The sequence below is a fragment of the Malaclemys terrapin genome, chromosome 10 (assembly GCF_027887155.1).
Source record: "Malaclemys terrapin pileata isolate rMalTer1 chromosome 10, rMalTer1.hap1, whole genome shotgun sequence".
NCBI lineage: Eukaryota > Metazoa > Chordata > Testudines > Emydidae > Malaclemys > Malaclemys terrapin.
This window is the reverse complement of record NC_071514.1, coordinates 24100214-24123727: the sequence shown is the minus strand read 5'-3', so window position 1 is coordinate 24123727 and position 23514 is coordinate 24100214. Positions and strand designations below refer to the sequence as shown.

Sequence of the window (23514 nt, the reverse complement as noted above, 5' to 3'; positions counted from 1 at the left end):
CTTGGGTTCCTAAATCCCATTGAAAGTCAGTACTACATGCTGCCATACCACCATACCAAATGCTGTCCCCCCTGACCACTGCACTACATTCTCCTGCAACTGCAGGAGAGGAGGCCCTGTGGAATAGCAGTCAATGTGTTTTCAGAGGAGCTGGGATGGGATAGCCATCTTTTGCTATGCACTCCTGGAAAGATGTGGGTTTGCATGGTGATTAAATTAATCTGTGATGAAGAACAAATGTGTGTCCCAGATAATAGAACTGTGGGCGGATCTAACAGTGTTGGGTTAAAGAAGCTACATATGTAGTGTGATCATGAACAGAAGAATGTAAAAGTTCTCCCAAGAGGAAATTTGAAGGTTTTGTTCTAATGGGCCACATTTACTCCTGAACAAAATGTAGTTACACAGAGGATGAATTTTGTAATGACAAACAAAACAAATCCCCTGCCTCCTCCCAACCCCCTGACTGTAACTCTACCTTTAAGCCTTTAATGTTGTTTTTTTTTAATTGGCAGTTTTTTCTTCCTAGAATCATGTGGCCTGATTCTGATCTTACTGTGTTTTAACAGTAGCGTAACCCCATTGAATTTAATAGGGTGGTCTGAATGTACATCATAAAAACAGTCTCATAAATACTTTACTTTCTGAATCTTTGCTCAAAGCCAGTATTTGCATTAAAATGAAATAGTCAACAGGAAACACATAGTATTCATTTATGTTTATCTATCATTTTTTTGTCTTTAGGTCTATGATTATTGTGATTTTTCCTTGCTGTGCACTGAATTCAACAAAAGTGGTCAGTGCTTTGCTGGTGGTGAAGTGCTAGCTGCTCGGAGACTCATCATCTGGACGGAAGATGGTCACAGTTACATCTACCAGCTGCTGAACAGGTGGGCTCAGATTGGAAATGAACACAAAAAGTTCAGGTACAAGATGAACTTTGGGAGGTTTACTATGGAAAATCCCTGCATGTCGCAAATGATGAAAAACCAGAACAAAAACACTTTGGCACTAGAAGATTTACCCTGAGTTTGACAGCCCTCAGTCTTTGTTTGACACAGCAGGGGATACAGGAATAAGATTAGCCATGTAGAACTTGGGCAGCTGGTGCTGTGGTTTCAAAAAGAAATCACTTGTAATTACTTACCCAACAACTTTAGCTGAATTTGAGAATCTTGGACACAACCATTCTGCTTTTAAAAAGACCAATTTCTAAAGCATTTGATTTTCTTTTTAATTATGCAGTGGACATTCTAAAAGCATATATCCTGCCGATGGAAAAGTGCTCAAAGAAACTGTTTATCCTCATTTACTCTGCTCCACTTATGTGAAAGAAAATAAGGTAACATGAGAATGTTGTACAATGAGCTTCAGAAGTTGCTTCATATTTTGCTTGCAATGACCAGACAGACTCTAGGCAAACTGGACATTTAAGGCATTGAGTCAAACTGGGTTTAGTTGTTGTATTGATATAATAAATAAGGCTTACTCCTTGATTCTAATTTTGACTTTCAAATATGGTGAATCCATGATATACTTTGTATTTTACAAAAGGCTCTTTGTTGAGATTTTTTTGTTAATTTTCAAAATTTGTATTAAAATTTAAAAGGCAAGGTAGAATATTAAGAATTCCTTACACGCAAGGGGCTCAATCCTGCAAAAAGTTACTTGTGTGAATTCTCCTATTGAAGTCATATGCATAACTATTTGGGCCCAAGGACTCTCTTAGTTCATTACAAAATGCATCCACCACAAACTATAATCAGGTCTTTGAACACATTACATTATACAGAGATGTCTATCCTGATCCTGCAAAGACCTATGCATGTGTTTAACTTTTTTTCCAGTGTGAGCAGACTTTACTGGCAGTACTCAGTGTGTAAAGTTAAGCACATGTGTAAGTCTTTGCAGGATTGGCACCTAAGGCCTAAGAAGCTGTTTCTAAAGTTTAGGGAAGTTCGTACAGAGGAAATTGAAGAGTCAGATGGATCAAGAGTCCTTATACTTCCAGTTGTAAATGTGTGCCTGGGTGTGTGCCAATTGCAAGTTTACTAGTTACTAGCTTGACAATGGGTGACTCAAATGAACTCCCCGCTATTGGAAAGAATACATCTGAATGGTTGCTTTCCTCTCTGTGTGACTAGAGAAGATGATGGCTGGTTGAATGAACAGAAATTAAGTGATTGGAAGATACAAATAAAGGATTGGTTACTACAGTCCTCACTCTGGCAAAAACAAAAACCCTATTGATTTTAACAGGGATTCTGTCTGAGTAAGGACAGCAACCATTGGACCAAGGCTAAGACTTAGAACTTATGGAATTTTACTTATTTATTATTTGGCTATGAAAAAGTATATGGGACCTGCTCCTGTTGAAGTCAATTTTTGTTTTTTGATGTTGACTTAAGTGGACCAGGATCAGGCCCTTAAACCATTCGTCAGGACTATGAGAGAAAGTCATATTTTTATTTGTACTCCACCAAAAGCACTATTAAATATACAGGCTTATGTGAGGTTTTTATTAGTCCCTCCTTTTTGTTGCTGGGTAAAGGATTTTAGACACCACTTTTGCTGCATAGTTTTCCTTATACCTGTCCGGTTTAATTTTTATGTGAAGGGCAATTGCCATTAGTTTATTTTTCCCCTCAAACACTTGTAATCTAAAATCAGATAGGATAATAGTTGAAGGATGTCAAAAGATCAAAGACCATCAAGGAAGAGAAGTAGCCAAAATACATGGCTTAGCAATAACTGTGTCACTATGATGGCAGAGCAGCTTATGTATAATTTTTTCCAACAAATGAAAGCATTTTTTTTTTAAGTATCCACATTCTACCCATTTTCTGTTCTTTTTCTTTGATGTTTGGCTTCATCCTGTCTAATTAACTTCATGGCAAAATCCATGGTGATTTTTATGGCAAAATCGAGTGTGTGACTTCAAAGTAGCTTGTGAGGCTGTACATCTCGACCTCCAAGTGCTACATCATAACACAGAACAGGAGTTCCCAAATCTTTTCATAGTGGCACCCATATTTATAATTCTGTGGACTTCTCTTCCCATTTGCAATCATGTAACATCCTTGTCGCAACTCCAACAATTGCTTATATGGAAAAGTGATATGAGAATGTTATTTGTGCCTTAGAGAATCTTCCCCCAAAATAAGAGTTAGAAGCCCAGCTTTCATTGACTTTTAAGTAGGAGCTGGACATCCATCTAATGGCATTTTGGGCCTTTGAAAATCTGAATGTTAATGTATTTTCACCTATATTTTAATGCAGTTTAAAAGTTGGAAATAAGGACCATGAGAGCATCCACTGTCAAATGCTGCACAGGCCTATAGTTTGGGCACTACTGGAATTGAGTATGTAGTATCATATGTGTTAGTCCTTACATTCAGGGGTCTCTGATTAAAGAGGGTGTATAGATTCCCAGTACCAGTGGAAGAATGTATGACTTCAGCTATCAATAAACATAGCATTTGCATTCCACATGTATTTCTCTCAGCATTGTACAATAACTGTTAATGATGAAACACATAAGCAGAGACCTGTTAGATGTCAGTAACAAGTCTGCTTTCTTCAAGTATATTATAGCCATATACCCTGTAACTTCTTGCAGGTGAAGTGAATGATGACGCTGTAGGCCATTAAGTATTTATGCCAAAACACTGTCCCCAGACTTGCTTTCTCTTGTATTATATAATCTACTGTGAATGCAGGGTTTTTTTTTTTTTGTTCTGTTTGTTATAAAGATAATTTAGGTTTTATATCAGCTGAATTTTTTGGCCCAATTCCTGCCCCCGTTCTGCTTGTTTTCTGCAAAACTGCCAGCACAAAGCAGGCAGAAAATTTACTTAACAAGCTGCTTGCGGATTCTCCTGGCGTAGAAGAATTCACAGGTGGTGTAGACCCTGGGTAGCATTTCCCCACTAGTCCCAACTCCTGGCCTGGCGTATAGGTTGTGGCAAGAGCATGGGTAGAGCAATGCTGCACTCTGGCAGTCCCTGTGTTCATAGTGGCCTTTAAGAGGGTCATACCAGCCAGTGCAACTTAGAGCAGCCACTGGCTGAGGAAAGTTCAGCCACAGCTGAGGATTCAGCCCTTTATTTCTAGATGTATTTCCAGATATTATAGTTTTATTTTGCAATTAGGGACTGTATTGTCTTAATCTATTTTTTTATATGGAAATGTTGACTAGTTGCTGTTATTTTTGTCACAGAGTTTTCCTTTTGTTATGGGCTTTATGAATGAAAGAAAGGAACCTTTCTATAAGATTCTCTTTTCTGGAGAAGCATCTGGAAGAATCACCTTGTGGCATATTCCTGATGTCCCAGTGTCGACGCTTGATGGTTCTCCAAAAGGTTAGGCAATTTTCTATATTATGTGCAATTTTTAATTGCATTGTTGCTACCTCAATTCTCATGAAAAGTCACCCAGGAAAGTGGAGCTTCTCTAGTCATTCAGGGTAGAATTCATCTCTGGTCTGTAAAACTTACACAAGGCTCTCTACACCAATAAAGCCATGCATAGGTCTGGAGGGGAGAAACATAGGTACAATCCTTGCACAGATTGCCCACCCTGGCCAAAATGCCATGGAAAGGGCTGTCATGCTGGGCCTACACAAGCCAGTGCATGGAGGTTACCCCATTGAGGGACCATGTGATCCAACTGGTGTGGAAAAGGTGCAATTACTGTTCCAAACCACAGGATGAAAGACAGACCTTTTGGGAGGAGGTGGTCAGGGAGGCAAGTGTGCTTTTTATTTTTTATAACTTTTTTACAATCAGTCACTTCTCTGACTTGTTCTCTATTGTTGAATACCTGGAAATTTCATGTGAATTATTCTTGACTATCTATTCCTTTTTTGCTAGAGATCCCAATAGCAGCAGCTTGGACTCTACAGGACGATTTTGACAAACATCGTGCTATGTCAGAAGGCATTATTGATCATATTTGTGCATCTAAAGATGGGACCGAAAGTGCAGCAGTCACTTCATCCGTATATGTGCCCAACCTTGATAAGCTGGTGTGTGGGTGTGAAGATGGGAAAATTTTCGTAACACTTGCTTTGCATGCTGCCAAAGCAAGAATTTTAGAAGACATTTCCTTGCTGAAACGTAAGTTTTTAATGCAATTCTACTTAATTTAATTTTTAACCAAGCATCTTTTCATATGCCTCTAAATGAAAAAGGAGGCAGGAAGTAGGGACATGACGGCTCAGTTTTGTCCTCAGTTACACAAGTCCTGGTCCTGGTGGTGTTGCTGAGAGCAGCACCCATGAAACTGAGGGCAGAATTGATCCCTTTCCTTTTTATTTAATATTGTTTCTCATGAACAATTACAGGTTTATACTGCTCTCTCTTGGATATGTTGCCATGAATCATTTGTTTAATATTGTACAGTATGTATATTTGCACTGTTTCATTATATAGGTGAAGAAATTGCCACCGTAAGTCAAATATAAATATGGGTCATGTTACCTTGCCTTTAAATTACTCCAAATCCATTGGTTTAACTGATTTTAATTTTCAGAAGTGCACGATCTGGTTGACTAGCTTCTTCTGAATGGTATTTTATATCCATGCTTCTTTTGGTATGAATTGTCATTTTAACCCTAATTAAAAATAATACTAGATTATAACACATCTTTTTAATCCTAAATTTCAGAGCATATATAAAAGAATCTTTATTTCAATCTTGAAAGAATAGAAACATTTCCTCTGCTCCAGTTTCAGAAGGTGTTTAAAACTTGGTGTGTGTTTTGGTTTGATTTGATTTTTTTCTTTTTAATACAATAAGGTCACTTTTTAATTTGTTATATGCATATGTTGATGCACCTTAGATTCTTTCCAGGTGCATTTTTCCATTAAAGAAGTGGGAGCCCGATTGTGCAAATACTTGCAATTGAGCATGGATTCGTTACCGTGATGAATTTTTTTATGAGGCCTGATTCTCCTCTCATTGACACTGGCTTTATTCTGGTGTAATTGAGAGGAGAATCAGGCCCGATAAGAAAATAGTACCAATAGGACTACTTGGGATCATCAACACTATGCTAGTCATAAGCATTTTCAGAATCTGGTCCTAAGTTTTGTTTGTATTTAAAAATGTGTGAAGACATTTTGTAGTCTTTACTTAATTCTGCTTACTGAGAGTTTTACCCAAGTAAGACTGAGGACCCTGTACTCCCCTCCACTTGAGCAGTTGAAAAGGCCCTAGGCCCTTGGGTGAAGATCAGGGAGTGCCAAGGGGAAAATGGTAGCGTATGTTCCCCCACCAGCACTGAACCACTTCTCTCCCCTCTGCAGCCACTGCATTGGAGCCCAGCTCTACACAGCCAATGCTCTGTTCATATACAGGAGAGCTGGCTGTGACATATTGCAAAGAAACAGATGGTATGTCCACACTGCAATGTAAGCCCAGCGTTTGAACTCAGCTTCAAGCCTAATTCCTCTTCTGTCTACACACACATTGTGCTAACCCAGGACTCAGACAAAGGGTTCCAGGACCCCACAGGTGTGGAGGGTCCAAGCCTGAGTCAAGCTGGGAGCCAGGGTTCAAGCCCTGTTGCTTTGCAGTATAGATGCAGCCCCACTGGACTCGTGCTCGGAGATTCTGCCAAAAGTACCCCACAATTCCTCTGAACAGTCAAGTTTTCCCACATTGCACCATGAACAAAGGACTAGAGCGGCCACATTTTGCGAGGATGCGAGGAAGTCTGGAATATGGGTGGTAGGACCCAGGCCTGCAAATGCAGTGTGGATGCTGGTGCCCGAAGCTGGGACACAGGGTTCAACAATTTCTAATCTGGGGTTACAAATGGGTGTAGACGCTCAAACCCTAGGTTAACAAATCCAAGGTCTGCTAACTCAGATTCTTCTAACCCTAGGCTGACATTGCATTGCAGACATATCCAATGTCTTTCTGTAGTTGAGAGAGGTGCGGAAGGTTTCAGATCCGATGGGTTCCCTCCTGCAGATCCTGGGCTATGCTCCTTTTGATCATTTCTCCTCTCAAGTCCCCTCTACCTCTGGCTCCCCTCTCAAAAAGGAAAACCATAGCAGAGTGGCAGCAGCTCAGGAGCTGTGGATCAGTGCTCCCGTTGTGTGCCTTTTGTGGCATAGAGAAAAGAATTTGATCTTGAGTAAGGGCTATATTGGCCTAAAACTCTTACTCATTTAGGAGTGAGCTCTGAAATAGAAATGGTACTATCCCATTGGGAGCCCTAAGCAGGAATATTTTTGACCCCTACCCCGACAACACATACTAAAAAAGCGAATAGGGGACCCCCGTGAGCTGCTCAGGGCGCTAAGCAATTACTTAGTCTGCTTATGCCTAGCGCCGATTCTACTCTTGAACACATTTCATCGTACAGATTTCCTGACTGCAAGCACATATATAGTAAAAATCTGTAAGCTTTTTTTTTTTTTTATAAAGGGCAGAAATCATTTATCTAACATTTTTGTCTTACAGATACTTTGCCTTCCAAAGTTCTTAAGGGCCACAGCAGGAGTGTTACTTGTTTACTTTATCCACACAGTAAATCAGCCAGGTTTGATCCAAGTTGGCTGGTGTCAGGTGGCCAGGATTCTTGTGTGATCTGGTGGGATATATTTACGGAGGAAATTTTGCATCAATTCACTCTGCAAGCTGGTCCAGTAATGAACCTGTTGTTATCACCAGAGAACTACAGAGTAAGTAAAGACAGAGTATATGATGGGTTTTTTTGGAGGGCGGGGGGGAGTAACATTTACAGTAATAATTTTATTTTATTTGTAACTTAATTCCCAGTTACTAACTACTTACTTTATGTTTTGTGTGAGATCTACGTTGGCTTCCTGTTTTGGGGTCTGATTCGCTACTGTTACATCAGTGCAGTTCCCATTAAGTCATCAACCTGGAGAACTGGAGTGGAGAATCAAGACTTTCCTGTCTGAATGTGGCATTTTTAGAGAGAACTAGTTCTGAATAAACATAATTGCCAGAGGGCACATAATTGCCTGATTCTCTTTTCACTTATGTATGCTGGTGTAAATCTGAAGTGGCTTCCACTGAAGCCAATAGTTACGCTGATGTAAAAACTATGAGAGGAGAATCAGGCCAATAACACTTAGTTATGTATAAATATGTGTGTTTGATTGTTTTGATACCTAGCAAATTTCTATTGGCCTTTTTCTCATGTCTAACTAGATGCTTTAGAAACAATCTTTTACTTAGAATGAACGATCAGCTCTAGTACTATTTAATTTCTAATATGCTTGTGCATTTTTGAAATGTACAGGGTTCAATACAGCAAACCCTTACTTGCATGAGACGCCCCTGAAGTCAATGGAGCAAGGATTTTACCCCTTAAAGGTGAAATACACCTTAGTTCAAAGGGCCTGCGCAATAACCTATTTATTACACAAGGTCCACTTATGGTGCATCTACACTACAGCTGGAGGTGTAATTTCCAGCTTGGGTAGACATATATGCGCTAGCTTTGTTTGAGCTAGCTAACTAAAAATAGCAGGGTAGCTTAACTGGTTCATAGGGCCTTGTGCTGGCCCTCTGCACTGCTAGGTGAAAATCACCCCTGTGGCAAAAGGTGGTAACCTGATCTCTTAAGCCCTGTTTTCAGGGGTTGTGTTGGACTTACATGGCACCTAGGCATTTTTCTGGTCCTTTGGACAGGGGTGAATTTTACCCGAGGGTGAATTCCACCCTGTGTCAGTAAGGATTACTTGTCGAAATAAGGCTTTTACAGGAACAGATCCACATAGTGCAAAATGCAATTATAACATACCTAGTTTTTGCACTGGCGATATTTTGCCTTTGGCCTTTGTGTCATAAGAACTGATACATAATTTTATGTCAGATGAATAGCGATTTGAGTTAAAGTAATTTTTAATTTCTTTTTATTTCCAGGGAAAACCTCTATTACTAAGTATATCTGATTATATAGTTGCTGCTTTAATAGCCCACCTGTTGATGTATGTGATTTTTTAGAGGATCCAATATACATGCATTGGATTGTACCTTTCCTTTGGAGATCAGATTTATAGTTAATCTTTTCAAACAATTTTTGGAATGCAGGCTGAAATGTAACACTAGTTTCTAAATGAATATATTTTGTGGCAGGGACTGTTTTGTGTTTGTTTGTACAGTGCCTAGCACAATGGGCTCTTGGTTCAGGACTGGAGTTCATAGGTGCTACCACAATAAAAACAATAAAAAATAATCATAAAAATTGAGTTATTTATATGTTTTTGCAGCTAAACGGACACAGGATTGTGTGCTGTATATGCAGTGATCATTCAGTAGCACTTCTACACCTTCAGGAGAGAGTATGTCTCTTACATGCCAGGAAGCATTTGTTTCCTGTGAAGATGATAAAATGGCACCTTGCTGAAAATCTGCTAATTGTCGGATGCGAAGATGATTCAGTTTATGTTTGGGAAATTGAAACAGGTAATGTGTTTTTTCTTGTTCATCCCTCGCTAATTAGTTTTGTTCTAATCTATGATGTTTGGTTACATGTACCCAGATCTGTAGTGGGGCCATGCAAAGATAGTAACAGATTACATTTATTAACTAGAAACTTTAAATTTTTTATTATAAATGAGCAAGAATTAAAGGCTTCATGTGATACAGAGTATGTCAATAATAAAATACAAGCGCTTGAGTCAGATCCTGACAAGCAGATGATTAGCTGATATTGCAGTACAGAGAAGTGAGCCGGATATTTCTGGAAGCTATAAATAAAAACATAAGTTATCTACTTTAATTATTAACAAGAGAGAAATTTACTGTCCTACCAATCTCAAATTATGTCATTACATTTTGCCTTCTTCAGCACACTCACAATCTTAGCAACCTTTTGAGTTAATTGATGATCAGTAATAATGGAAGATAATTAATTGCATCTCTCACAACTGTGTAGTTGGGAAAACTAACACTGAGTATTTCAGCTTAAATTGTGGATTCACAGGTGATTCGGTAGGGTGACTGCTGATTCATAAGGATGGTAAATGTACTTATTTGAACATTGAGAGACTTAAAATTATTAGAAGCTTTAATGTTATTGAAAATTGCAATACAATGTTTATCTCTGCAAGTGAGAACACATCTTGTGAAAAAAAGAGTACATAATGAGTTTAGAAGCCATGTAATATAAAGAATATTAATACGAGAGGAAAATATAATGTTACAAAATTCACTATACAAAACTTAATTCACAACATTGATAAAAGATATTTTGCTCTACAAACTAATATAGCTAAGTCAATGGCTATCCTGAAAAAGTACCTATTTTAGACAGAGTTCCCCGTTTAAATATGATAAATACCAATATTCAATGAAGTACTTGGCAAAAAGCAGACTGCATAAATTATATACTACATGGATTTTAGTAAGCTATTTAATACAGTTGAGTAATTAGGATAGGAACTGCCAAGGCATATGGTACTTATTTTTCCTCTAATATACTGAATCTTAAAAAAAAAAAAAGTTGGCTTAGCTAAAACTGACAAGTTTCAGAGTAACAGCCGTGTTAGTCTGTATCCGCAAAAAGAAGAACAGGAGTACTTGTGGCACCTTAGAGACTAACAAATTTATTAGAGCATAAGCTTTCGTGGACTACAGCCCACTTCTTCGGATGCATCCGAAGAAGTGGGCTGTAGTCCACGAAAGCTTATGCCATCCGAAGAAGTGGACTGTAGTCCACGAAAGCTTATGCTCTAATACATTTGTTAGTCTCTAAGGTGCCACAAGTACTCCTGTTCTTCTTTTAGCTAAAAATGAAGTTATTAGCATTTAAAATCTGTTGAAAACTATTTTTTTTCCAAAACCAGTAAGATTTTTTCCAGTATTGAAGACATATTGTGCAAAAATATTTTATCTAGGTTTTAAAAATGCTTCTAAATTACACCTTTTTGTTCAAAAGAAACAGAAAAGATGTTGCTCTTGAGGTGGAGACCCACACTGACCTCAGGAGACTGTTAAATTGTGTGTAGTGCTTATTTATTTTCTACTGTGCTATTATATGCTGTTCTGTGAGTAAAAGACTTAACACTGCAGCTTACATTTACAGCTTTAATCCTACTGCAATAAAAAAGGTTGTGGAATAAAATTTTCAAAAGCACCTCAGTGACTTAAGAACATAGCGCTTAAGAGTCATATTCTCAAAAGCAATTTTCAGGTGCTCTGGAGTCACTTAGGAGGTTTTGAAAATGCTACACTTCTCCATTCATATTTTTATATGGTTATGCACTTTTTCTTAACTATAGTTGCTGATTAATATCTATAATGTATAAGATTCCCTTTTTTACTTGTACATTAAGTCTGCTCTGTAAATATGTGCTTGACAGACCAAATTCTGTGGGTTTTCCTCCAAACAGGTACACATTAGATTGTATTAGTTCCCCCCTCTTGCTCAGCCATCTCTTCCCTTTGAGCTTTTGTAGTATTCAAATAATTCTCCCTCTGCCTGTCTGTTCACTCCTTTACATTACCCTTGATCTGTATTGGTCCCCTCTTTTTCTTCCACTATTCATCACATTTGTAATACCTTCTTGATTCTGTGTTTCATGCAATCTCATTCTCCTCCTTTGCCACCCTTCTCAAGACTCACTTCTTTTGGTTAGCTTTTAAATGCTATCCACCACTGCACCACTCCTGCCCTCCTACTGACTTTGCTCCCTCAAGCCATGAATATAATATGTTTACATATTAAACTAATTAAAAAAAAAAAAAAGAACCAGAAGCATATGTACAATGGATGCATTTACTTCCATTCTGGTTCTAGAGATATTACTGGATCTAATTATGTTCTCCATTTTAAATATGAACAATAGGTCTGAAACTGGTAATACCTTTAAAATCAGAATGAATTTGAAGTGCACTTGCACTTCTGTGTAATGTAAGTATAGAAGATGTTGGGTATTTTTTTAACTCCTTCCCATTTCTTGCTATGGAATGCCTTTCAGATTGTAGGCTCCAACCATTCAATTATTTTTACTCAGAATTCAGCACTGGGCAAATCTGTTTACACCTCATAGTTTGTAAATCTTGAGAGCTCACTGAACCTCAAGTACTGTTGGCATTCTCTTACCTGAAAAATGTCACATTGTGACACTAAATCTAAGACTGAAATTACTTGTCAAAGGATATGCACTTTCTTCATAAAAATACTATTGTTGATGCATTTAAAAAAACAAGTTTTAAAGTTTTAAGCTACATACACACTGTGTTTTAAAAAATGGGAGTAAATAAGGTGATGAGAGCAAGAAATTAAAAATTGATGCCTCTTACCACAAATGACTTACACAGTGGCCGTCAGTAGAAAAATCAACATTTACCCGCATTTACATAGGTACAATATTTCCTATTGTAACTACAGGGAAATAAAAATAGGTACCTACCACTGTGTGGTAGTTGTTGGTAAAATCTGACATTTTAAAGGAGAAAGTTATACGTTGGAGAAATCTTAACACCCTTTTGTCCCAATCCTGCATTCCTTGTTCACCTAAAACTCCTGTAGAAGTCAGTGAGAATTTTGAGTGTGCAAAGAATGTAAGGTAGAATTTTGCCCCCTTTCATCTCACTGAGATAAAAGACATCTTTGAAAGCATGTAATTGGAACTTATGAGGGTGGTATTCTAGGAAATGCTTACAAATCCTTAACTCTGAAGGATAAAGATTTGTCAACATTTCCCATAGAAATCTTGTTTGTTTTTGAAGATTTTAGAACCAGAACACACAAATATATTTTGGGGATGAAACCTGGTGTACAATATCTTAACCAGAGAATTATTGTGTGCATTTGAAGCATATTCTGAAGTAAAACTGGCCAAGTTCATGTTTAAGAATGACAAAATAAAGTACACTTTCTCGATGTTCACTGTAATTCTCTCTCAATCACAGCTACAATACTTTTTAAAATGAGTTTTACAAGGGATTATTTCATATCATGGGTTAATCACTTTGGATATTAAAAATAAAACAGCTGAGATGCTAATGTTCTTAAAAACTGCTACTATGCATTCACAATATTTATTTTTCATACACATTTTTAGTATGTATTTGTTACTATGGATCCATAATATGCAATCTGTGCTGTTGTTAATATGTATTTGCAGGATACACTGTAATAGTTTCTCAGGAGCTCTTACAGCATATACTATGAATATGAATTAAGGCTAAAGCTCACAACTCAGCTAAATCTGAAAGGGACTATTGACATGCTATTGGATTCTAAGGAAACTCAGACCCTACAGCATATCAATTAAATACTTAAAAATATTTTAAAAGAGGAAAATAAACCAGAATAACTATGTTAAGAGTGTAATTTAAACTCATACAAGGAAGAAAAGTCAGAGTTGAAAGCACCAACACTGCCTGTTTTACCTGTATGAAAGAGACTACAAAGCATTGGTTGTTCATTCTATACCAAGGGCTAAATTTTGTTAGAACTTAAACTCGATGAAAATGAAGTGACTGCAGAAGGTATATCAGAGCAGAACTCTGTTCTGCAATACCCAGTCACAAGTAGGTGGACCAAGGGGAAAGTGTTTAAATGTAACATTTTTAGTGCTTTATTTTGGATATCTATGAGCAAAGAGAATATATTGGTGAAAATTCTGAAGCTATAATTTATTATTGTTACATCCCACCTTTAATGAAATTTGGTGCAAGAAGTTAGTTCCCAAATTTATGAAGTTACATGACTTTTGCAGCCTGCGGTAATGTTCTTGCTTTTTTACTGATCATTTAAACTTAAGTAGAAATCGTGCTGATGGATCATAGGTGTTTCAAACTTTATGGGTCAAATTAATTAGGTAGTGAATAATTCACTTTGTCATTTAAGAAATGAGACTCTGAGCTCTCTGTTGCAAGCACTCCGTGTGTGGAGCTCCCACTGAAGCTAATGGCCACTCCATGCCCCCAGCATAAAATGTACTCCAGTGGAGAGGACTACCATAAAGTGTATGCACCACGTAAATCTTATTTTGAGGGCTAACTTGGGATTTAAACAGTGTATAGGCCTTCAATACAAAAAGAATTTCACCTCCATGGGTTTGCAGGATAGGGACCCAAGTGAATGTCAGTCATTTCTGTCCTAGGTTATGGAAATTAAGTAGTATTGACCAGATCATACTTAGCTGCTGTGTGTGGATGGGGACACAAAAGAGGGCCCTCTCCTTTTTGTAGCCCTGTGCAGCAGACAGATATAAATGCAAGTCCCTGCACTCCTGATACAGGGACTGTTCCCTCTTACCCACCACATAGGACTCAAAATACCCTAGATGGAGTGAAAAAGATTGGTGAGGAGGCAGAGACTGGTACTGAATAGGCCAGGTACACCAGTGGGAATAGGCTGTATCATGGATGGTGACTTCTGTGCATCCTGTTGAGCAAAGCAGTGTTACAGTACTACAGAGACCCTTTAAAAAGTCAGAACATAATTTTACCCTTCTTTCCTGGTACCATAGAGGAGATGTTGCCTATTTCACGATTAAATAGAAGGTACCATGATGCAATAGCCCACAAAGATTATGGATTCATAAAGGGTGCAAAAGGCAGGATTTTTAAACTGTAGACTATTTTAAATCACTGTTTTATATATTTTGTTGCTAGCTTCAAGAAGCAGTCTACTACTGTCAGGACTGAGATCCCCACTTTGAACTTTAGGGTACAAATGTAGGGGCCTGCATAAAAACTTCTAAGCTTAATTACCAGCTTAGCTCTGGTTCGGCTGCCACCATTTTCAATGGATTCCCTCCCTGGGAAACCTTGAAAAACCTTCACCAAATCCCTGGTGAAAACAAATCCAACCCCTTGGATTTAAAACAAGGGGAAATTAACCATTCCCCTCCTTCCTCCCACCAACTCCTGGTGAATCAAGATCCAAAACCCCTTTGGATCTAAAACAAGGAAAAAATCAATCAGGTTCTTAAAAAGAAGGTTTTTAATTAAAGAAAAAGGTAAAAATCATCTCTGTAAAATCAGTATGGAAATCAACCTTACAGGGTAATCAAACTTAAAGAGCTCAGAGGACTCCCCTCTAGTCTCAGGTTCAAAGTACAGCAAACAAAGAGAAACACTCTAGTAAAAGGTACAAGTTGAGAAAACAAAGGAAAACTAACACGCCTTGCCTGGCTATTTACTTACAAGTTTGAAATAGGAGAGACTTGCTTAGAAAGATGTGGAGAACCTGGATTGATGTCTGGTCCCTCTCAGTCCCCGAGAACGAACACACTCCCAAACAAAGAACACAAACAAAAGCCTTCCCCCCCCAAGATTTGAAAGTATTTTGTCCCCTTATTGGTCCTTTAGGTGAGATGCCAGCCAGGTTACCTGAGCTTCTTAACCCTTTACAGGGAAAAGGATTTTGGAGTCTCTGGCCAGGAGGGATTTATAGTACTGTACACAGGACAGCTATTACCCTTCCCTTTATAGTTATGACAACTACTAAAACTGAGGAGTAGCTAGAAGTTAGCAAGGCAGCCATTATTTGTCATACTGATGAATTTTTTCTGATTCACTTTGTGTCTGTAATTGAAATAGTACCTAGCATACCTAGGGAACTCCTCCTAGGATATACTGTAGTTGGTTAATATAAATTATATCTCTACAACAGTAGAACATGGGAGGTTATGGCACTGATCCTTGAAATTGGTCTGACCTAGATTGAGAACTATATAGATATGTCAGTGCCAGTCAGGCAGACAGCGGCATTGTCTAGGTCCTCCTATAGACCTATGTGAAAAGATGAATACAGTATCATCAGACAGAAATGAAGAGTTGTCTATGGAAACAATGCAGAATTTAACTATGAGCTGCAAGTAATATATTTATTAATAGGTGAGCATAGTGAGTCATATATTACCTATGGCCTAGGTGTGGCCCATATCACCCCATTGATTTAAGTGGGAGTTCTGCTTTCATTGGCCGGAAGATGATTCTGTGTTTGAATGAAGCTACAGACTATTTGATCGTGATAATTAATAATAAATGGTATTCTTTTGGCTGTTCAGTCAACTACATGACTAATTCTTTACCTCTTAGGTTAAGTGAAATCCATCCTAGGAATCTAGTTTTATGTCAAACTTGTATATTACCATTTGCAGTAAAACAAAACTGTTATGTTATTTTTGTATTAGAATTAATTGGTAACTGGGAAAGTTGCTAACCTGTAGCAATTCCAGGATGCTAACTAGAGAAATTCCAAGAGGTACTTGATATAGTTTTGTTGGTGTAAATCTACAGTAATTTGTTTCACTTTCATGGAGACCCTCTGAATTCACACCACTTCAGACAAGAATAGAACATGGTCCTCTGGGTCAGATTCTCCTCTCAGTTACATCAGTTCAACCCAAACACAGGAAAATAATTAAGAGGAGACTTTGGCCTGCTATTTGTACATGGAAGCTTTCATTGTGCATGACTGTGGCTCTCCCAGCATTTTCTAGGCCATCAGGTTTGCTACTAGGCTCTTTTGAAAAACAAGCTGAAGTTCCCCCCCCCCCCCCCCCAGCTTTCAAATTCTTTTGGGAGGCTGTCCATAAATTACATAACAAATTAGGGGCTGGGCTGGTCCTTAATTTTGCATGTTTGTTTTAGTGTTACAAAGTGTACGAGGAGTGAGTGGGTCTTGAAAATCACCAAAAAATGTGTTAGATAATCTATGGACAGCCCCTTGTTAGCCTTTTATGAATGGATTTTCTTGGGGTTAAAATGTACATCATAATTAAATACCTTCAATTCAATCATTTTTAAGGCTCAGCCTGATGAATTAAATACTTCTGCTTGAGCTAGTGTGCTAGTGGGCAGCAGCTTGGGCTAGTCACACAAATACAGCTCCATCCAAGGTCTTAGTTATGCCCTTGATCCACCGTCCACGCTGCTGCAGTCATGCTGCTATTTTTAGGTGCTAGCTCTGAGCAGACCTAGTGCACCAAGCTGGGAATTGTACCTCCTAGCTGCTGTGTAGACATATCCTGAGGTGGAAAAAAATACATATTTTATTTATATATACATAGATTTTTTCCCCTTGACCTATATTTTGCCCTACAGGGGACCAAATATAGACACAGACATTTCTGTAGCTCTTCTATGATGGAGTGAAAGATTCTTTTGTTAATAAATTAAAAACTGTATTAGTGTCCACCAGAGGTAGTACCTTAAACTGTGATGGGCAACCTTTATAAAACCTAGATAGGAAGACACAAAGGGACAAATCCTTAACTAGTGTAAATTGGTGTGGCTCCATGAAAGTCAATCAAGGATTCAACCCAAAGGATCTTCTTTGTTGCAAACTCAGTGGATCAGATTCATCCCTTGTTTAACTCCACTGAGGTCATTTTTGGCTCATTTTTGCCATTATTTCTCTCTCCCCTGCTTTTACAAGGTGAACTTGCATGTGTAGAGCCCTTCAACCGTAGCATGTCTGATAATCAACAGTCTGTCCCTTCTGCTTATGTATTTGGGGATAGTGCTCTTCTTTTGCCTATAAAAAGCAATACATAGCATTAGAGAAATACTGGATAGTTGGTGGAAGGAAGGCAAAGTTAAAAGAAGTAACTCATTTCTCAGCTATAGAAATGGCAGTGGAATCCTTAATTCCGGATCTTAGCAGACGATGGTTCTTCAAATTGCTTACCTGCATGGGTTGTCATTTCTCTTGTTAAATCTTGAGTTCTTTTTACCTTCAGTAGCTCTGAAGGACACATTCCCCTTTATTTCATTTGGAAATATTTGTCATTTTTTTCTCTGTGACTGAGATGAACTCATTCATCCATTTCTGCCACTTAATTCATTCTATCAAAGTATTTCTTAGTTTTATACAAAATGTTGCTGCAGATACTTAGTGTACAGGGTAGCTGGCTGATCACTTTTATTCATCGTGGCAGCAAAGAGCTTCTGATTTTTCTCCAAGTTATCAAGGAAGAAGCAGCATATTGTATACCTTCATTCACTGCTATGCATATAGAGGTCAAAAGTGGCTGGTATGAATTGGTGAAAGAGAGAAAGTGGCATCATCCTTTGCTCCCCTTCCCCCTTGATACCTGCAGTAGTCTCTCTGTGAGTTTTGGACTCCATAATTTTGGGAGAGCATGTCATGGGCCGGGGGGTGCAGTAGTGGGAAGATATATGCTAGCATTTCCCATGGCAAATGCAGATCTTAATTATACACCACTACCTCGATATAACGTGACCCGATATAACACGAATTCGGATATAACGCGGTAAAGCAGTGCTCCAGGGGGGCGGGGCTGCGCACTCCGGTGGAGCAAAGCATGTTCAATATAACGCGTTTTCACCTATAACGCGGTAAGATTTTTTGGTTCCCGAGGACAGCGTTATATCGAGGTAGAGGTGTATATAGGGATGTACCCCTGCTGCTTCTATCAGTATTTGAGTATTTTTGAATACTGCTGTTAGCACAATCAGTAGCTCTACAAATAACTAAATAGTAAGTGACTTTTCTGCTCTATGAACAAAAAACTAAGTTAAATTTGAAGCGTATTTTTTTATAAATGTTACATGTAGGAAATGACACTGTTCACATGTGCACCCTGAAGAAACCAATACAAAATAATATGGAAGCCATACATTATAATCTTTGAGGTGTATAGTTAAGGTGAAAGCTGGTAATGTTCCATATTTTAATCAAGTTTGTAATAAATATTTGTCATTTTTATTTTTCCATGATACCAAATGTTGCATAGTCTGTTAAATTGATAAGATACTTTTTCAAAATGCATAATTCCAGAACTACTTCTTCGTACTTGTATTGTTTTGTGCAATCCAGTCCCAGCTTTCTTAAAGATTCAAAAAGTACATTTGGGGTAGTCATTACTATGGCAAATACAAGGTATTTTCCAAACCTGTATGTGCCCTAAGACAAATATGAAAATCAATAAGAAATTTCATTCTAATTGTAAAAAATAAATATTTTCTGCACTTAAAATATTTTCACCACTTAAAATCCACTTTAACAAGGAAATTGGTTCAGTTATCTATATTGCTTTTATTGTTTCCTGAGCAGTTGGTATCTTTCTGGTGGATTATGAAATGAGGTAAATATCAATGTGATAAGAACTACAGTAATAAAAGCAATTTACATTTTTTCCTGTGGAGACCATTGTTTTGTATGGCAGTTAGTTAATACTCGGTGATGTCCAGGACCAATCTGAGTCCATTAAGGGTATGTCTACACTGCAATTAAAAACCTGCAGCTGGCCCGGACCCCTCAGAACTCTACAATGCAATTAAACAGCCCTGCAGCCCTAAGTCAGCTGGCATGGACCAGCTAGGGTTTTTAATTGCAATGTACACATATCCTTAAAGGCCTTGTGTTTATTATGAACTTCTGGCTATCAGAGGAATTTTTTTGTTCCATCCCATATAAAGGGAAAGATTTTACTTTTCAGATACAGTCAAACCTCACAATAACGCATCCTGTGATAACGCGGATTCGGATATAACGCGATCATAAGTTGGCTCCCCTTTAAGGCCGTAATACTGTTCGCGTTTTGCCGGAATACTGTACTGTACTTTTTTAATGATATTTATAAATAAACCACATTCTTCCGGTCTTATAGGATAAAGTGACTCGTGGCCATTGCAGGCCCATTGCACTTAGTTCTCAGGTTGTACATGTGTATGGTGTTTGCCTATAACTGGTTTATGCTTTAAAATGTTACACGATTGCACCCTCGCAACCAGGACTGATAGTCACAAATGAGAAGGCTTTAAGCAGAAGAAGGACCGAGTCACTCTCTTGTTTTGCGTCAACAAGTCTGGCAGCCACAAAGTCAGACCTCTGATGATTGGAAAAGCGAGGTCTCCCAGATGTTTTCATCATGTTATTATGAAGGTCCTTCCCTTTGAATACACTAACCACAAGAATGCATGAATGAATAGCTCCATATTTGAAGGCTGGTTCCATAAAAATTTTGTGCCAGCCGTTCAGGCTCTTTTGTGAAAACTCAAGCAGGAGGAAAAAGCTCTCCTCCTGCTGGATAATTGCCATGCCCACTCCCCAGCAGAAAATCTTGTCAGTCATGACGGCAAGATTAAAGTCTCTTATCTCCCGAAGAACACTACATCAGCAATCCAGCCACTGGACCAACGCATCATATTGGCATTAAAGCAAAACTATCGTCGCAAAATGATCAAGCGGATGGTAGTGGATAACAACTCCTCTGTCGACACATCACTGGCGTCACTCAACTTAAAAGAAGTCTGTCACCTCGGCAGGAAAGCCTGGGTTGCTATCTCTGCACGTTGCATTGAACGTGGTCTCGGTCCAGCTTTTCTGTCATCTACACACAATGGTGATAACGACGACGAGCCTGAATTTACAAGATTAATTGAAGACGACATACGTTTAGCCGAAGAAGCACAGAAGAATATGAGCACAGTCATTATGATATCCTCAACTGGTTTTCAGCAGATGACATCTGCCCCTTATATGAACACATCTCAGATGACGAAATTGTTGCAAATGTCAGCGGGAAGAATGAAGCTGCGCCACCAGAGCCCGAAACCAGTGGAACTAATGACGACGACGACAATGATGGCACCTCAACTCCCTCAACAAAAGTGTCCAAGGCAGTAAAGCACCTAGAAGCCAGTTTGAGGTGGCTGGAAACTCAAGACATGGACAGCGTCAAAATCTTCCAACTCAGAAGCATTCTTGACTTTGCTAGAAGCCAACAGTCCCTGGCAAATAAGCAGACCACACTAGATAGCCTTTTTAAGAAGTGATGAAATTTAAAATTTATGGAGTCATGCAACCAGATTGACTCTGCACTCTGCACAATGATTAGTATAGTTGATTTCACATGTTTCTTTCATGTACATGTAATTAAATTACTATTTTTGTGTTTAAAACACGCTGGGATAACCGTTGTTTTTTTTACAAGACTTAAACTGACCGGCTTGAAATGGTAAATTTTTGAAACCCCGCTATAAAGTGACCCTGCATTTATCACGATCGAATTTTTTGGACCCCAATTATCGTGTTATAGCAGGGTTTCACTGTAGTACCAGATTTGTTAATAACTGCAGGAGCATTAAGAAAGTAATTGAATTATCCAGGCTTTTGGGAACAAGAAACTTGAACACTTTAGCTTATAATTTATAGCTTATTCACAATGTTTAGATATATTAACTTATCCAAGGATCATTGTTTTTTTATACAAGATATAGATTTTCCACATTAGGTTACCAGTCTGTTTAGGAATTGTAGAAATCGTAGTCCTGTTGCATAATCTGTGGATCGGTGGACAGCATTGTTGATTTCACTTTATTTCCACAAAATATGCACTGTCAGAAAAGATTTGTTCATAATATGAAAGATAATATTTCACATTAAATATTTTAATATGCATTGTTATCAAATGAAATATTTGTTAGCTTTATGAATTGATTTTCCTTATCTTTGATTCATTTGTTTGCGGTTCCTTATCTTTGATTGATATGTTAGTATTCTGTACTTTTAATTACATATAGAGTAATTAAAGGAATTAAAAAAAAATCAATCACTAATAAAGGAAATAATTGTATTATTTCCATACAACATTGAATAGTTAAGGGAAAAACCCAGAAAAGTACATAAGAGCAAAGTACAGGAAAATATAAATAGGTAATTGCACAGAAAAAAAATTGTTAAAGGAACAGTAAGTTTGCAAACTCAAGAACTCAAAGTGAGGCGATGCCATCATTAAGGCTGCCTGTGTGACCTTAATTCAGTCCCACTCTGCAAACGCATAATGTTAGTTTTTAATTGCATGATAACACACTGCTATTTTCACAGGACCACTGCCTTATTCAGTGATTTGAAATTCTCCAATAGCATTTGAGTCAGCTCTCAGAGACCCTCCTGCAACCCCAACTGCTATATTCCATGTCGATCTTTGAACTGACAGAGCTACCATGTGCTCGTATAACGCCAACAGATCCCTGTGTTCGGCGGGCAGGATCAAACCTGTGACCTCTGGAGCTTAGTGCATGAGCCTCTACCGCATGAGCTAAAAGCCAACTGGCTGTTAGCTAAGCCTGTAGAGCAAACTCATTAATCTCTCTCGCTCGCTCGCTCTCTCTCTCTCTCTCTCTCTCAATGATCTTGGTGCCACTAGATGGGACAGAACACCACACCCAGAAGGTTGTGGGTTACACTTGCTTTAAAATAGTCCTCATTTTTTGTCTGGATACATTTCTCAGAGTAATTTTGCCTTTTCTGTAACCATCACACTTCTTATAGGAGTGCCTTTTGATCTCCCTTGTGAAAACCACAGATACATTGCCTCATCAAAATCATCATCAGCAGCTTTACGTACAATACACCTACTTTTTACTGCTCTGCTGTCTTTGGCTTCTTTTGCAATTTGCTCTATTTTTTTCCTAAGGGGGACTTATCGGTTGATTTCCCGATATATCGGGAATATAGTATGTTCTACTACTATGTTGCTGAAGCTAACATCATTGTCGAGTTTTTTTAAATATTTCTAGCTTTGTGTCAATTGAAAGTGTGACATGTTTGTGCCCTTGCTTGCCATTTTGCTTAGTCGTACAGTTTTGTTGTTGTGGTGGTTTTTTTTGTCTCTGCTGCTGTCTGATTATATTCTTCATGTTCCAAATGAGGTGTGCAGTTGACCAGTCAGTTCGTCACTCTGGTGTTCGTATCTCTAAGGTTCTACTGTACTTAGCATTATATGGCACTTTATATCTTCTAAGCACAGCTCCTAGTGACTTCAGTTGCAGCTGTGAAAAGCCCCTGGGGCTCAAGTTGGGCACTCAAAATGAAAAACACTCAATTGGTGGTCCCGGGTGAAAAGCTGGGTTTAAGTGAAGAGCCTGGCATCACATAGGAACTTTGTGCCAGAGGCAGGGATAGCGTCCAGTTTGCCATAATAGCATTCAAGTGCCTTAATCATGAGACCATCCTTTCTTCTCTTGAAGTCCCCTGTCTCATTAACTATATACCTTGGAACTTCTGCAACACAGGAGGGAGGCAGACAAAAGCTTCCTTCAGTAAACAACCCTGGTTCATCTCCAGAATGCTATCCTATGGAGAAAACAATGTGTTAATGTAATTAAAGAATGTATCATAATGCATATGTCCAAGAGGTCTGAATTAAGGTAGTACAACTAACCTTAATTCTGGCATTCCTAAGGTTTGAATACTTGACTTTGCAACCTTAGCATTCTATCAACATATTTTTTGGTGTATAATTTTCTAAGTATTTAAAAAAGAAAGTGGAACCCCCCCCCCCAGAAATTCCATCATGTAGAATCAAACCTACCTCTACAGGTGTCATAATCAGAAATGGAATATTTATATACATGGGACAGATCTCAGTGACTTGCGCTAACAGAGTGACTGATAGAAGCAGTGTGTTGTTATCTTCTATTTAGACCAGCCACTGAAGGAGAATGAGACACAGAGATTGCCAGTGGGTTTCACAGATATTGCTGACAATAGAAGAATGTTGAAACTCAGGAATTGTGGGGTCAATTGTTCAT

At 38.3% G+C, this 23514-nt stretch overlaps 1 protein-coding gene across 2 annotated transcripts in view; it reads left to right on the top strand.

Annotated features, from left to right (window-relative positions):
- The window catches only part of WDR72 (WD repeat domain 72), a 214804-nt gene that overhangs the window by 56956 nt on the left and 134334 nt on the right, over window positions 1-23514 (top strand). For both annotated transcript variants that reach the window (XM_054042143.1, XM_054042142.1), the window contains 6 exons: window positions 745-890; window positions 1246-1342; window positions 4220-4361; window positions 4872-5117; window positions 7474-7694; window positions 9255-9450. In XM_054042143.1, coding sequence (XP_053898118.1) covers window positions 745-890; window positions 1246-1342; window positions 4220-4361; window positions 4872-5117; window positions 7474-7694; window positions 9255-9450 — 1048 coding nt within the window. The remainder of the gene's footprint in view (window positions 1-744; window positions 891-1245; window positions 1343-4219; window positions 4362-4871; window positions 5118-7473; window positions 7695-9254; window positions 9451-23514) is intronic.